General features: G+C 40.5%; 1 protein-coding gene across 1 annotated transcript in view; it reads left to right on the top strand.

Annotated features, from left to right (window-relative positions):
• Positions 1-3,729: 3,729 nt before the first annotated feature.
• LOC121292358 (protein unc-79 homolog) overlaps positions 3,730-16,657 on the top strand; it is a 192,398-nt gene continuing 179,470 nt past the window's right edge. Inside the window, exons 1-2 of the mRNA XM_041214209.1 lie at positions 3,730-3,813; positions 8,907-9,027. Coding sequence (XP_041070143.1) covers positions 3,792-3,813; positions 8,907-9,027 — 143 coding nt within the window. The 5' untranslated portion in view covers positions 3,730-3,791. The remainder of the gene's footprint in view (positions 3,814-8,906; positions 9,028-16,657) is intronic.

Raw genomic sequence — 16,657 nt, forward strand, 5'->3', positions numbered from 1 at the left:
TCCATTTTCACTTTCAATTTTTCTTTGATGACAAATAAACTTGGAATACAATGCAGTACCGTAAAAATGGGGAGTATTATTGTAATGAAAACAGAAAATGTTGGAAAAAATCAGCAGGTCTGGCAGCAGCTTCAGAGAGAGAAACAGGGTTAACATTTCGAGTCCATGTAACTCCTTCAGAACTAAGGAGAAGTAGAAATGTGATGGATTATTGTTTATTATTTGACAGAAAGAATGAATGCTTTTGCTTTGAAGCACTGTTGAAGTAGGTAAAATCATTTTATTTATTATTTTAAAAAATGTAAATTATCTATAAAATTGGGGAAACCATGATGCAGTGGCATTCTTGTTGGAGTAGTGATCAAGAAGCCCAGGCTAATGCTTAGGACAAGGGTTCCAATCCCATCGCAGCAGCTGGTGGAATTTAAATTTAATAATCTGGAATTGAAAAGCTAGTCTCAGTAATGATGACTATGAAACTATCATCAATTGTTGGAAAAACCCAACTGGTTCATTAATGTTCTTTAGGGAAGAAAATCTGCTGTCCTTATCTGGCCTGGCCTACATGTGACTCCAGGTCTACAGCAATGTGAAATGGCCTAACTAGCCACTCAGTTGAAGGGCAATTAGAAATGGGCAACAAATGCTGGCCTTTCCAGCATCCCATGAAAGAATAAAAAGAATATTACTTAAAATAAAGGGGTCATCATATTACCTCTGAACATTAGGCTTATTCTGAATATTTTTGGTTTAAACTGCTCCCATTGAATATATATCAATTAAATGTATAGTTTTCTAATTATTATAAGATACTTCATCATCTATATTTTCAGAAATTAATTTTCCTGTAACCTGCACACCCTTATGTAACTGTTGGTAAAGAGTACATTATATAAAATAACAGGTTCCAGAGACTGAGTCAAATGTCATATTAGTTGATTAATGACATCATATGAAGCCCTTGATTAGATTACAGTCTTTAACTCGATTTCACATATCAGTTAATCTGTGTTTGAAAGCTCCAGAGTGTGTCATTTATTTGTTTAATTCTGTTCCTTTAAATATTGTATAATCTAGCCTTTCTTGTTTCCTCATTGATACAGACCAGGTTTAATATCTGGCTTCTGCTAGTTTATCTTAGCAGCAACTTGAGACTTCCTTCCACTTTCAAAGCTCTTTATCAATGTTTTGTTTTGTAGTGGTAACTGAAACAACAGTAGGGGCAATCTAATCGCTCTCATTGCTGCATAGAGAAGAAAATCAGGCACAATCACTTCTGGTGCAGGGATGGGTGGGGGGGTGGGGTAGTAGGGGAGGGTTGGTGGTTTGGGTTTGGTGGTGGTGGTGTGAGTGGGAGGGGCGGGGGTAGGGGAGGTAACCCTTTTAAGTCCTCTCAGTGTATGGAAAATGTCAGACAAGCTGAAGGGAATGGAAAGTGCCAGTATGAGCTGAGGGGGGCAATGAGTAGGGGAAAATTGAGGGTGGGGGCTTGGAGATGACTGACAGAATGAACTGAATGGAGCTTTAAGATTTATATAGCACTTTTCATGACCATTGGACATCTCAAAGTGCTTTACAACCAGTGAAATGCCTTTGAAGCAAAAGCAAAATATTGCAAATTCTGGAAACCTGAAATAAAAACAGGAAAATCTGGAAATACTCAGCAGACTAGGCAGCATCTGTGAAAAGAAAAAAATGTTTCAGGTCGTTGGCCCTTCATCTTTTCCAGCATTTTCCTTTTCTTATTTAAGTACTTTTGAAGTGCATCCATGTGGCTGCCAATTTGTGCTCAGAAAACTCCCACAAACAGCAATGTGATCATGACCAGATAATCCATTTTTTGTGATGGTGACTGAGGGATAAATATTGGCTAGGATACTTCGTATAACTCCCCTGCTCTTCTTTGAAATTGTGCCATTGGATCTTCCACATTCACCTGAACGGTTTATCATCTCATTTGAAAGTGAGCACTTCCAACAGTGCAGCACTTCCCCAGTACTGCACTGGAACATCATTCTTGACTTTAGTGCTCAAACCCTGGACTGGGACTGAATCCGGAACCTAGGTTGAGGAAACTATTGGCAAGAAGTTTGGGGGGAGGATGTTGTGAATGAGGAATGTCAGTGTGCTTGGGCCAAGTTAGGGCTTGGGGAGATAGTGTTAAATTCTTATTACCTAAATTATGGTAACATTGTTGGCCCAATGACAGGACTTGTGCATTTATGTCAGAGGTTGTAGTTTCAGACATAATCCATGAACTGACCATACAATCTAAAATCATTTAGGCAGGAAGATTAGGAGATGTAATGGTACAATTTTAATGGGATGAAGAGAAGAGAGACCTGCAGGTGTATGAAGGTAGCAGGACAAGTTGAGAAGACTGTTAAAACTCATATAAGACACTAGGATTTATTAAGAGGGGAAAATAATACAAAAGCAAGGGAATAAAGCTAAATCTTTATAAGACACTGGTTAGGCCTTAGCAGGAGTATTTTGTCCAATTCTGGGCACCAAATTTTAGGAAGGATGTCATGGCCTTGGAGAGAGTGCAGAAGAAATTTACAAGCATGGTATCAAGGATGTCAGACTTCAGTTATGTGTAAAGACTACAAGAGTTGATGTTGTTCTTTAGGCAGGGAAGGTTAAGTGAAAATTTGATACAGGTGTTCAAAGTCATGAATGGTTTTAATAGCGTAAGTGAAGAGAAAGTGGTCCCAGTGACAGAAGTGTCGATAACCAGAGGATACAGGTTTAAGATGGTTGGAGAAAGAATCGGCAGCAACATGAGAAAACAGTGTTTTCGCAAGGTGAGTTGCTGTGATCTGGAACACTGCCTGAAAGATTGGTGGGAGCAAATGTAACAGTAACATTCTGATGAGAATTGGATCAATGCTCGAAGGGGGAAAAATATTACAAGGCTCTGGGGAAAGAGCAGAGGGTTGGATTGTTTAACTCTCTACAGAAGGGCTGGCATAGGCAGGATAGGCTGAATAGCCTTCATTTGTGCTGTATCAATATGATTATTCTATGGTCTTTTGGCGTTGTATTGAATAACAGCTTGTTCCAGGCGTTGCCTTTTGGATGAGATGCTAAAGGAGGACACAGGGGATCAACCTAGACGTAAAAGCTCCAATGGAACTATTCAAAGAGTATGGGAGTTCTCTGGTGTCCTGGCCAACTTGTATCCCTCAACCAAAACCACCAAAAACAGAATAGCTGTTCATTCATCGAATAATTGTCTGTGGGAAACTAATAAGGGCAAATTGAGGCGGTTGAACGCGTGGCATACCCTGAGGGCGAGAAAGGCGTTATATCAATGCACGTTCTCTCTTTGCTGTCTAAAACACGTTACGTAACACTTTCCAAACAGCTTTAAATGAGAGTTGATCAAGAATATTTGGGTGCGTATCCGGTGTCACTCGATTTCAACAAAAAAACACAGCAATGCCCAACTAAATCCCATCCATAATTATCCAGCTTGCACGATTGAAAACATAACCGCCCCTTGCCTGTACGCGGCAATGTTCCGGGTCATTGCGATCTTCTGCACAGTTTGCATTAATGCCTCTAACTTCGATGAACAAGGGGTGTTGTGGGGGGGTGGGGGGGCGGGTGATGTGGGAAGTTTAAGCAGGTGCTGCCTCTCGGTGCCACCCAGTGTCATGGACCAGACGCGGAGGCAGCAGAGCCCCTGATCGCGCGCATGCGCGGGCCTCGGCTCCTGGATCCCGAGCAGCTGCAAGATGCTCTGTGGCGCATTTGATGTTTGTGACAAACGCCATTGAGAAAAAATGTCCACGAAAGCGGAACAGTGTAAGTATGGCAATTGCACGGCGGTGGCAGACCACCCTCAGAAAGTAAGGGGCGTTCATAGGGAGACAGTGTCAGCTGGAGCTGCTGTCTCCAAAAGCCAACAGGCCCGGCTAGCTGTGGCTCAAATACAGTGTCAACCTTTCTCTTTTTTTAGCCGCGCATTTAATAGCGACGATTTTAAAATTGATGTGGATTTAGTCTTTCTCTACACGCATATTTTGAAGGCAGGAATAATAATTAGGACTGCAAATCTTAAATGTCACCACCCTTGCCTAGTCTGGAACTAGTTCAGTTGCCAAGGTCAGCCCATTGCCAATAATAGGATGTAATGAGGGAAATAGCATTAAGGTGGCTGATTTTAAATGCTTGCAACTGAATGTGACTGTTTATTTTTGAAGATTGACTCATAAAGGGAAAGAGAGAAAGAAAGGGGAAATGTAAACTGCTTATTAAAAGTAAGGATATAAATACACACACACACACACATGCAGCCAGTTATTATTTACACATACATGTAGCTGGCCCACACTGTAGGGCTCTTGTTTTTTAGAACAACCTGCTGCAGGTCTAACTTTTTCCTGTTATTTTTGAAGCTCTATTAAGAATCATTACTGTAGCATGCATCTACACCAGTATTCAGAATAGCAGACTTTTGAAAATCATACTACAATTAAGATGCAGTGTCTGTAGCTTTTATAAACGATTCACTTGAAACCTTTACCTTTGGTTTTAATAAAAATGAACAGAAAAAATATTCTAGGCAATGTATAATATGAGAAATCTCTGAAGTAGACTGTGTAACCTGTAAATGCCAAAGTTATAAATGTTTTATAATCAATGACACAGAGAAATAGTTATCTTGCCATACTGCTAACCATAACATGCTTTTAACAGGGCAGTTCTGCATTTTCCAGTGAAATAAACTAATCTAAATGAATGATTTTCCAGTTAAAAACTGTCTGGAATCGCTCTGTAGATTAAGTTGTCTTTGCGATAAGAATTTCTCTTGAAATGTGATTTTTAGGTCTGTTAACATATCCCCACATTTCATAAAAGTTTTAAAAAATTGAATTCTTGGGCTGTGGATGTTGGTGTCAAAGAGGATGTTTGTTGCCTATCCCCAGATGTCCCTGAGAAAGTGGTGGTAAATCTTCTTGAACCGCTGCATTGTGTATGCTCTAGGTATTCTCGTGATGCTCCTGAGAGCTTGGACTTCGACCTAGTACACTACCTGGAGGTGAACACTGGAGATGATGGTGTTCTCATGCACCTTCTAGCCATGTCCTTCTAGGTGGTGGGTTTGGGAGGAACTATGGTGACTTGCAGTGCATCCTGAAAGTAGGACATATTACAGCCATGGTATACCAGGGAGTGGATGGGCGGAATCGTCCATGCCTGCTGGACATGGGCATGCTTGGGGCTTGAACGGACAATATGATGAGAAGGCTAAGAATCAGTTTCACGATGTTGTGAAACCAGTTTGCGATTGTACGCTCAGCCCCTCAATGGCGGGCCACCTTACCCTCTATCGGATGTTGGGAACTTCATTGTAGTGCATCTGCATATCATTATAAGTCTAGCCTGCCGGAATCATTCCCCCATGCTGGATCGTCCACTCACCACACCAACGTGTTCCACAACTGCACATAAGTGACGTGCACCTGGTGAGCTGCACTTTGGAGTTTATTTGCCTCTCTTGCTTTGGGCAGGACTCACAGTCATCAGCACCAGGCTTCACAGACAGCACCACATCACCTTTACGGGAGCTCACAGACAGGTCTCTATCTACTAGCCCAGCCATAAGGTGGGGCTGGCTTTGTGTGGCTGCAGGGCTAGGGCTTGCAAGGAGAAGGGGGAGAAGTGGCCCCAGCAAGGGAACAGGCTGCAGCGTGAGGGCTGTACTGTGGAAGGGGGTATACCAGGGTTTGTGTGGGGGCACAAGTTGATCTGAGCAAGCGGCCTTAATATGGTGAGGGCTGAGGAGGCAATTTCCAGAGGAGATGAGGCCAGATGGAGATGTGGGGGTGTGTGAGAGAGAGTGAGTGGCGATGTCCCTTGAGCTGGCAGTGAGTGAGATGACAGCGAATGTATAATGGGCTTGAATGTGTGAGTTTAGAGTGATGAAATTATTGCCTTACCCTGGTGGCACAGATTAGATTATTCATTCACTCCTGTGCAGCATTGGCACTGATCACCACTGCCAGCGTCTACCAAGCTGGAGTGGTAATGCTGCTGCCCCTTCTATTGCCAGAGCTGGGGTAGAGGACATCACGGCAGGCCTCCACTGCATCCAAAAGGCGCTCGAGTGATGCATCGCTAAACCTGGGGGCGACTACCTTCTTGCTTTTTGGGACCATGTCTTATTTGTAGCAGTTCTGGGCTGGAGGCGCTGAGAGGTGTGCGCATGGCTGTACTTTAAATGTGGCATCCGGCATGATGAAGTGGCGAGGTGATGGCATGGCAGGTGAGTCAGACCCTGCCGCCATGGAAATGGCGTGTTTCCTGAGAATGTATCATTAATGTGGTGGTTTTGGGATGATACAGCGTGAGAAGTTGCCATAGCGGCCGACGGGTAAAATGTCGCCTTAGCTGCCTGCTCCCACAATTAGTGCAAATCTGGAATGATTCCGCCTGATATTTAAGTCAGTGGATGGGATGCTGGATAAGTGGATGCTATCTTCCTGGATAGTATTGTGCTTCTTGAGTGTTATTGGAGCTGCCTAGGCAAATGAAGAGTATTCCTTCACACTGCTGACTTGTGCCTTGTAGGATAGGAGATTTTGGGGAGTCAGGAGTTTAGCCAATTGATACAGAATACCCAGCCTCTGACCTGCTTTTGTAGCTATGACTTATATGTGGCTGGTACAGTTGAGTTTCTAGTCAATGGCAATCCTCCCCAAACCACCCCCCACCCCTCCTAGGATGTTGAAGATGGGGGAATTGCAGATGGTAACACCATTGCATGTGAGGGGGGAGATGGTTCTCTCTTGTTCAAGATGGTCATTGCTTGGCACTTGTCTGAATGTTACTTTCCACCATCAGCTCAAGCTTGGATGTTATCTAGTTCTTGCTGCACATAGACATAGATTGCTTCATTATTTGAGGAATTGCAGATGGAACTTAACACTATGCAAACATCAGTGAACATCCCCACTTCTGACCTTGTGATGGAAGCAAGGTCATTGAGGACACAGCTGAAGATACTTGGACCTAGGTCACTGCCTTGAGGAACTCTCGTAGTTGGGATTGAAATGGTTGGTCTCTAACAACCAAAACCTCTTCCATTGTAGGAGGTATGGTTCCAGCCAGTGGAGAATTTTTCCCATGATTCCCATCGACTTCAGTTTTACAAGGACACTTGGAGCCACACTCAGTAAGTTGCTGTCTTGATCTTAAGGGCAGTTATTCTCACCTCACATCTGGAATTCAGCTGTTTTCCCTGAAGGAACACAGCTGTTTGTCCATGTTTGGGTTGAGGCTGTAATGAGTTTTGGAGCTGAATGCTTCAAGCAGAACCAAAGCAGAGCATCAGTGAGTAACTGTTGAATAAGTGCCACTTGAAAGCACTGCTGACAACTCCTTCCAACACTTTTCTGATGATTGGGAACAGGCTAATGGATTAGTTATTTATCAGGTTGGGTTCAACCTGCTTTTAGTGGACAGGGCATAAGTTGACAATTTTCTACATTGTTGGTTAGATGTCACTGCTTGTAGATGTACTAGAACAGCTTAGCTAAGGATGTGGCTATTTTTTGTAGTTAATATTGTCACGGCCCGTAGCCTTTTCCTTTATATTTTGAGTGATTTGTGGGGAAATTACCTTGCAGAAGACTTTCCATACCAGTGAATGCCATGTGACAGCCAGTATTACAGGGAAATAGGGTAACTTATTTATAATGGGAAGTCCCATAAGTTCAGGTTTACATAGGAGTTTTAAATAGAACACACTCCACATATCATTTGTAGGCAGATACTTTGATACAAAAAATTCACAATGTGACATGAGTGATTTGTATCATATATTTTGATTCTGCTGTATTGCCACTGTTTACATGCTCATCTTCCAATTGTATTTCCATGGAAAAAACCTAAGAGCTGAAACTTTGGGAGCTGAGGTATGCTTATGTGACTTTTAGTGCTGTAATGAGTCATTGATAAAATATCATGCTACTTATTTCTAGTACAATATTCCATTGAAAAGAGTCAGTTCTTTTGTTGAATGTTTTAAACACTGGAGTATTTTTATGTACACGTTTGCAGCACGTTTACTCTTATGATAACCTCCTTAAAATAGTAATTAACAAAGATAAACAGCCAAGCACATACATTTGTGTGTGTGTGTGTGTGTGTGTGTATGTGCACGCACAAAGACATCTTGCTTCAGTGGTTAAATGCACTGTTTGTTGTATTACTAAGCCTTGCAGATAAGGAAGTTCCTTGGTTAAAACCTGGTCATCTTTGAGTTAACCTGTAGCTTCACCATCACTGGGCTGAAGAAGGGAGAAATCAGCCAGGTATCAGGAATACCATTCCTGATTGCTGTCCATTGTGAGAGAAGCATAGTTTTGGATATGGCCAAGAATATCCTGTTGCTCCTCACAGTCTAGTCTTTCTATAATGAAGTATAGCCACTTGGGTAAGGTGCTAGCAGACAATGTTCTAGTACCGGGGCAACTGTTTAAAAATAAGGGGTTGCCCACTTAAGACAGAGATGAGGAGAATTTTTTTTCTCTCACAGGGTTTGGGTCTTTGGAATGCTCTTCCTCAAAAGGCAGTGGAAACAGAGTCTTTGAATATTTTTAAGGCAGAGGTAGATATATTCTTGGTAAGCAAGGCAGTGAAAGGCTATTGGGGTAGGCGGGAATGTGGAGTTGAGGTTACAATCAGATCAGCCATGGTCTTATTGAAAGGCGGAAGGGCCATGTGGCCTACTCCTGTTCCTAATTTGTATGTTCATACGTTCTTGAAATCATAATAGAGCATATGTCCGTAAACATAGTTAAAAGTGGGTAGGAAATAAGAATGCTGTTCTACTTTACAACCAAAATATTTTTAAAAACAACTGACCTTTTCCAAAATTCTCACTTATTCAGTTGCATCTAAGGTCCGCTATTTACAAGAGTACCACAATCGTGTTCTTCATAACATTTATCCCGTACCATCTGGAACTGATATAGCAAATACGTTGAAGTACTTTTCACAGACATTGTTAAGGTAAGCTTTGATTTTTTTTTTACTTGTAACTGAAACAAATGACTACATGAGTATATTGTAATATTTTCTAAAGTGGGGTTGGGCATTGAAATTTAGTGATTTCATTCTCTTCACATAAATAATCAAATAAAATGATCTCTAATTTTATTTGGATGGAAATTTCAGCCAGCAAAAGTGGTATTTAATACAATAATTCATCCCTTAGCATAACTGAATTTTGTAATTTTACTTAAATAGCTAAACAGTTATTGATAAATATGCTTCATCCTGTTCGTAGTCATTATTTGCTTTGAAAAGATCTTTGTTGTCAGATGATGATATTGAACTCATCAGCCAGTGCTGGTTGAAATACACGAGGAAGTAGAAATGTGATGAAATCATGCCACAAGGATCAGTGCATTTGTTAAAATAGAAACAAAAATAAAAATACCTGGAAAAACTCTGCAGGCCTGACAGCATCTGCAGAGAGGAGTACAGTTAACGTTTCAAGTCCGTATGACTCTTCAACAGAACTAAGGGAAAATAGAAGAGAGGTGAAAAATAAGCTGGTTTAAGGGAGGTTGGGACAGGTAGAGCTGGATAGAGGGCCAGTGATAGGTGGAGATTGCCAAAAGATGTCATAGACAAAAGGACAAAGAGGTGTTGACGGCGGTGATATTAGCTAAGAAATGTGCTGATAGGTGACATTAAGGGTAGAAAGCAGGACGAGCAAGGTACAGATAGCCCTAGTGGGGGTGGGGTGGGGGGAAGGGATTGAAATAGGCTAAAAGGTAAAGATAAAACAATGGATGGAAATACATTTAAAAATAATGGAAATAGGTTGGAAAAGAAAAATCTATATAAATTATTGGGGAAAAGGGGGATCGGAAAGGGGGTGGGGATGGAGGAGAGAGTTCATGATCTAAAGTTGTTGAACTCAATATTCAGTCCAGAAGACTGTAAAGTGCCTAGTCGGAAGATTAAGTGCTGTTCCTCAAGTTTGCGTTGAGCTTCACTGGAATAATGCAGCAGGCCAAGGACGGACATGTGGGCAAGAGAACAGGGTGGAGTGTTGAAATGGCAAGCTACAGGGAGGCCTGGGTCATGCTTGCAGACAGACCGAAGGTGTTCCGCAAAGCGGTCACCCAGTCTGCTTTTGGTCTCTCCAATGTAGAGGAAACTGCATTTACGCCTCTACATTGGAGAGACCAAACGCAGAATGGGTGACCGCTTTGTGGAACACCTTCGGTGTGTCCGCAAGCATGATCCAGACCCCCCTGTCGCTGGCCACTTCAACACTCCACCCTGCTCTCATGCCCACATGTCCCTCCTTGGCCGGTTGCAATGTTCCAGTGAAGCTCAACGCAAACTGGAGAAACAGCACCTCATCTTCCGACTAGGCACTTTACTGCCTTCCGGACTGAATATTGAGTTCAACACCTTTAGATCATGAACTCTCTCCTTCATCCCCACCCTTGTTCCGATCCCCTCTTTTCCCAATAATTTATATAGATTTTTCTTTTCCCACCTATTTCCATTATTTTTAAATGTATTTCCATCCATTGTTTTATTTCTACCTTTTAGCCTATTTCGATCCCTTCCCCCCACCCCAACCCCCACTAGGGCTATCTGTACCTTGCTCGTCCTGCTTTCTACCCTTAATGTCACCTATTAGCACATTTCTTAGCTAATGTCACCACTGTCAACATCTCTTTGTCCTTTTGTCTCTGACATCTTTCGGCAATCTCCACCTATCACTGGCCATCTATCCAGCTCTACCTGTCCCACCCCCCCCTTAACCCAGCTTATACTTCACCTCTCCTCTATTTTTCCTTAGTTCTGTTGAAGAGCCATACGGACTCGAAACGTTAACTGTATTCCTCTCTGCAGATGCTGTCAGGCCTGCTGAGTTTTTCCAGGTATTTTTATTTTTGTTTTTGTTTTGGATTTCCAGCATCCGCAGTTTTTTGTTTTTACCTTTGTTAAAATAGTTGACAAAAAGATTTTGTATGAATGTGTTAATGCTTTGATATGTGACATTAATACAATTGCACTCCTATCAGTTTTCCATGTACCTCAGCCAGTTAAAAGAATGGAGGTATCATCATCTGCCAACAAAGAAAAAAAATAAAATTCACACCAAAACAGTTGATAGCTGTTGCAGGCAAGTAAAAGCTATCAAATCTTAAAATGTGGGTTTACAACATATGAGAAACACTAAAAACAAATTAGTAGAATTAACTTAAATATAAATTATCGTACTCTAGTTCTAAAAAAACTTTCTACTGGATTGTTAGGCTTTTCGCAACCTTCAGACAGCAACAGTTCTAGGATCTCTTTTGGGAACTCTTTAAAATGCATTATCGCATCAAATTAACATGTAACAAAGCCTGGAAGGAAAGCCACACCTAGACATGTTAGAAAGTAGATATTATGATGGCAAATAACATTTGAATTGAATTTGGGTGCACTACCATTGTACTTTTGTTGGTCTTCATTGAACTATTGGACAGAGACTTCTTTGAAGGACAGACAATTGACAGGGAAATTTCTCCAGGCTGCTATTATACATCTTCTCATTAGCACTTTACCTCGGTAAATGATACATGGCACAAGGAGATGGATGAGGAAATTTAGGACCTGTTAACCATACCTCAAAAATGAGGACCAAAATAATAATGAAAAATACCTTTGTAGTATTTTGATGAAGAATTGGGAATGAGGGGTGGATGATTGGGCATTTTGATTTTGGCTTGAAGCCAAATCTCAGCAAGTTGGTGCATCTTCTGATGCTATCATTGACTCTTACTGAATTAAGTTTGGACTGTCTCCAGTCAGTTTCTAGTGGATACATTGCTATCAAACAAAATAAGAAAAAAGTATTTTCAACTTGGAAGTAACTGATATGATTTAGACAATGTTGGAGCAATAAGAATGATGTAATAAAGGGTGAGAGACGCTTTACATTGCATCTCTCATATGTTTTACCTGGCATGGGAGTGATTGATATTGATAGCAGACGCAGAGTGGAAGATGCTATATTTCCTGGTACTGTTAGCTCTAGGCTTGATGAAATGCCAAGAGCATAAATTACTTAAAAGACTGGGAGAAAAAAACAAAATAAACTTCTAGCAGCTGGAATCCTTGCAGTGGTCATATGTGAAATGCAAAGAATACAAAGATGATGCCTATTGTTGGCTAAGTTCGGAAGGTAAATTACAGTTCTTATGCTAGAAAGGAATTAGTAAAAAGAACTATCTTTAAGTAAATTTTTATTTGAAAATATGAGCACTGTGAAGTCAATCCCCAATCTAAGTCAAAAACTGTAAATATTTTAAATTTGGAAAGAACAATGTAACGGAAGTATAAAACTTCTAATACAAATTATTAAAAATTCTAAATACAAACTTTCACATTTACTGTCAACATTGCTTCCACTAAACAGTCACATTCTTTATATTGTCATTTGTTGAATCATGGCCAAATTTCACAGAAGTTATACTACTGATGGCATCCCCTGTAGAACAGTTAACTTGAAAAATAGGGGTGTATAAATTTGAGAATGGAATAGATGGTATCAATTTAGGGTTCAGCATTTTAGATCACCGTACCCCTTTTGAGAATTTATCATTGCATGGCCCCCAAAATGTTACATTTTTTTAGAATTATCCATTATATTACTAACATGCTAGTGGTCCTTGAGGGTGAAATGACTCACCAGAGAGTTTGAATTCAAAACCAGCACTCCTGTAGTCAGAGTACTAAGCAACAGGCCATTAAGTCAAAACTTAAAACTGTCTGTAATTCTTTACAACTTGCAAACATTGAGTATCCTTCTAGAAATAAAAATCACATAATGTTGGCTCTTATTTGATATCCTACCAGTGAGATTTGGAAATCCTGAGTTTAGTTAATTATGCCTATCTGAGGTGAAGCCTATGGTGCATTATATCAACTCTTGTTATTTGGGTTCAGGAACTGTGTGTTGAAGGAGATACCTGTAAATGCATAAATACATAAATCACTTCAGTCAGCTTTTCTGCCAATTAACCAAATATAAAGTTGTGTTTTTTTTGATAAGCATGTTCAATTAGTTGAGCTTTAGTGTTTAAATAACTTCCAGTACGTTGATTAAATCCAATTTTGGGGCATCATTATTGACTGAAATGCTGAAATAGAAAACTTAAAAAAAAGTTGTGGGGTTTTGTAGCTGTAAAGAGTGTTCTGTTATAGCAAGGGTTTAATTTAAGAAGTACATTCATTAAATGACTCTACAGTGCTTGGAAGTATAGAAATTATGTGTTTATTCTCTAATATTACATTGCTGATTTGTTTTGAAGTATGAGGGCAAAAAGTTGTGCATCAACCCTTTTAAATACAGAATTCCCTTTGCAGCTTTCAAAATATGTGTCAGTAATCACATAAGCTTTTGACATTTCCTAAAATTAATATGTCCTTGCTTGCAAGTGCTTCCATGTTTTACACAGTGCTAATGAATGACTTCAAATCCCAGGAAAGTTCATGAAATAGTTTGGCTGCATAAAATAGGATAGTCAAAATAATTGATGCAATACCTTTTATTGGGTCAGCAACTTAAATTGAGGGCTTTCAGACTGATACAAAGCTTGACAAATACATGGTGATGGGAGCAAATGTCTAAAGTTTCATTATTCAACTTCTAAAGTTATGAAGAGTACTATCTTAAATAGCGCTGACTCATCTACGTTTTAACTTGTGTGTTGGTCTAATTAAAAGGCCTTGCATTTGTCTACTTGAAAACAAATTGGAAATAATTACTGTACAGGAAGACAGCAATCCCAGGAGGTTGAACCTCAAAATATCTTATGAAAATTGTTATGCTTGATATGTGTGGTATTGGCTCACCTACAACCAAGAATTTGCTACAGACTTTTGAGGGTCTCTTTCGGCGCATTGCACTTCAAATGTTCATCACTGTATTTAAAATCTCAAAGCATGTTATCTACCAGCAATGCACAACTTTTTGTCTTATTGGTAATAATTATTATTATACTTAAATAATGCTGTCATACTTAGAGAGAACAAAATAGTGTTTGTATTACAGAAAATAAAAAATGAGCCTTTTATTTCAGTAATTCTTATGGAACAATCAATAGCATACATAAACTACCATTACCATTAGTTCATAAACATATGCTATCAGTCATTGATCTTTAGTATATATTTTTTTTATAACTCCTACAATTGTAGTTTAGTTACATCTTAGAATTCTATATTTTTTTACTAAATCATATTCCTGTTAAAATTCATTACCCTTGATGATACTGTCACAGTATCATAATTTACATACAGACATTATTTTGGTGTGATAAACATGTGCTGTTTAGAGATTTACATACCAAACACACATGTTTATTCTTCTCCTTAAACATGTTTCATAGGTGCCACCCCCTTGTGAATGAAATATTTTGACAGATTGTTGTGTAGTTACAGAGCTTCTATTTAGTGAAGATAAAAAACACTAGTAGTGACTAAATTATGTTTTGATAATTCTTGTGTAATGAAGTTCATAAATTAATGCATTTTTATGTATTGTCCCTATGGTTTGAAGTGATTTGAAAAATAGGTGTATTGCCATAAATTCATTATTCCACTTTTTTCCTTTTATTTCCTCTCTTGTTGTCCAGTGGTCAGGTTGAGTGGACAGGGAAACTGATACCAGGTGTTTTGTAATGCTTTCTAGAGGTTTGAAGAGCACACTCAGGCAACTCACTTGCTGATTCACTCCTCCTTTCCTCCCATGTGTAAGTGTTTGGCATTCCTAGGTGTGTTCCCTTACTGAGATCAGGAATTCATCACGTCAATCATCAGAGGCACGTGTTCAACTTCCAGTACACTACTATACAGTGAACTGAAATATCAGTGTGCATCCCATTGTGTTTCACAACGAGGACTTTGAGTTTGCAATATAGTGCAGAATAATAGGTATCTCATAAATTATAATGGTCATAAAAATTGAGGTATAGAACTATAGGGCAAGAAATTGAGCTTGTGTGGACAGCATTTTGGAGCACTAAGTTAACAAAAATATGGGCACTAAGAGTGACCTTAGTGCTCCAGAATGGTGTCCATGACGTATGCACACACTTGAGGGGTGAAATTCGCCAGTCGAACATATTTGTTAGGGCATCAGCGCACACAGCGAATGTCCGTGGTAAGTATGCAGAGCAGGCAGATCATGACATCAGTCGATGCGCAATGCTGATTTGAATCCAGCAATGTCATTTTAAAGCCCAGTGCTCCAGCTGACATCTCCTGTTAACTTCACACAACTGAACACATGCTCAACAGCAGGAAGGATCTCCCATAAGGCTATTTAAAGGGGTTGGTTGCTAGTGGATTTCTTCCTGCTGTTGCTATAATTTTACACAGTTTTGGGGCTTTCTGTAGTTTCTTGAAGTTGTAAACGTCTACAAGGAATGGTGTGGCAGGTGCTGAAGGATTTTTTGCTGACTTCAAGGCTTCTGCACAAGCAAGCTGCTCTCAGACATGGACACATTAGTAGGCATTCCTCTTGGAATATAGCATGATTTGAGAATGAAGAGAGGTCATACTGAGCAGCAGAAGCTGCTGGAAGAGGGAGGATGGGAGAAGGGCTCTCAGCAGAGGGTCATATCTGCCTCCTGATGCTCAAGGAACACTTCTCTACATGGATCTCAGTGAGCAACAGTGTGTGAGAGACACCTGTGCTTCAGTAAGAATGTATTCGCTGAAATTTGCTACCTGCTGTAGCAACAATTGCAACCTCAGAGCAGGGAAAGAAATGCATCGCCAGTGGCTGTGAATGTGACTGTTGCAGTGAACATTTAAGTCTCTAGCTTCTTCCAAGCTTGAGCTGGGGATATTTGGAACATCTCGCAATTTGCTGTCTACTGTTTTGTAAGGGAGGTCATTGAGGTTTATTCAAGGACAGCTAATTACATTTCATTCTCTCTTGCTAGAGAAAAGCAGGTAAAGCAAGCAGGTGGCAACACTTAGATTACAGGCTTCCCCATGGTGCTGGCTGCTGCTGACTGCATGTACATTGCTTTGCGGGCACCGCATGTCAAGTCTATCCTATATCAGAAACAAAAGGGGTTTCACTCCCTCAACATCCAGCAGGTGTGTGGCCATTGGACATGTATCATGCAGATCAATGCTCAGTATCCTGACTCTAGTCCTGATGCCTTCATTCTTAGTCAGTCCGCCATGTGAGCTGCATTCGAGCCATCATGACAAACCAAAGGGTGGCACCTGAGCAACACTGGCTATCCACTGTTTGCATGATGACTCCAGCGCACAGCCCACAGGCACATGCACAGCTTGCAAAGAAAGCTATGCTGCCACTCAAAATGTGATAGAGCAGACTGTTTGCATGCTGAAGCAATGCTTTTCTGAAGGAGCCATTCAGTACTCAGCAGAGTTGGTGTCAAGAGCCATGGTGGTATGCTGCGTGCTGCATAAGATTGCCGTCTTGAGGGGATGGCCCATTTCACCAACTATATGATGAGCAGCTGAGGACTAGGAGCATGAAGAAGAGGAAGGGAGGAGGCAACCTAGACAGCCCTTTCCTGCTTGGCCTGTCCATGAATAACTCATCTGAGTGCAATTCCTGTTACCGCAAGCCCAATTC

Source organism: Carcharodon carcharias, chromosome 20 (genome assembly GCF_017639515.1).
Source record: "Carcharodon carcharias isolate sCarCar2 chromosome 20, sCarCar2.pri, whole genome shotgun sequence".
NCBI lineage: Eukaryota > Metazoa > Chordata > Chondrichthyes > Lamniformes > Lamnidae > Carcharodon > Carcharodon carcharias.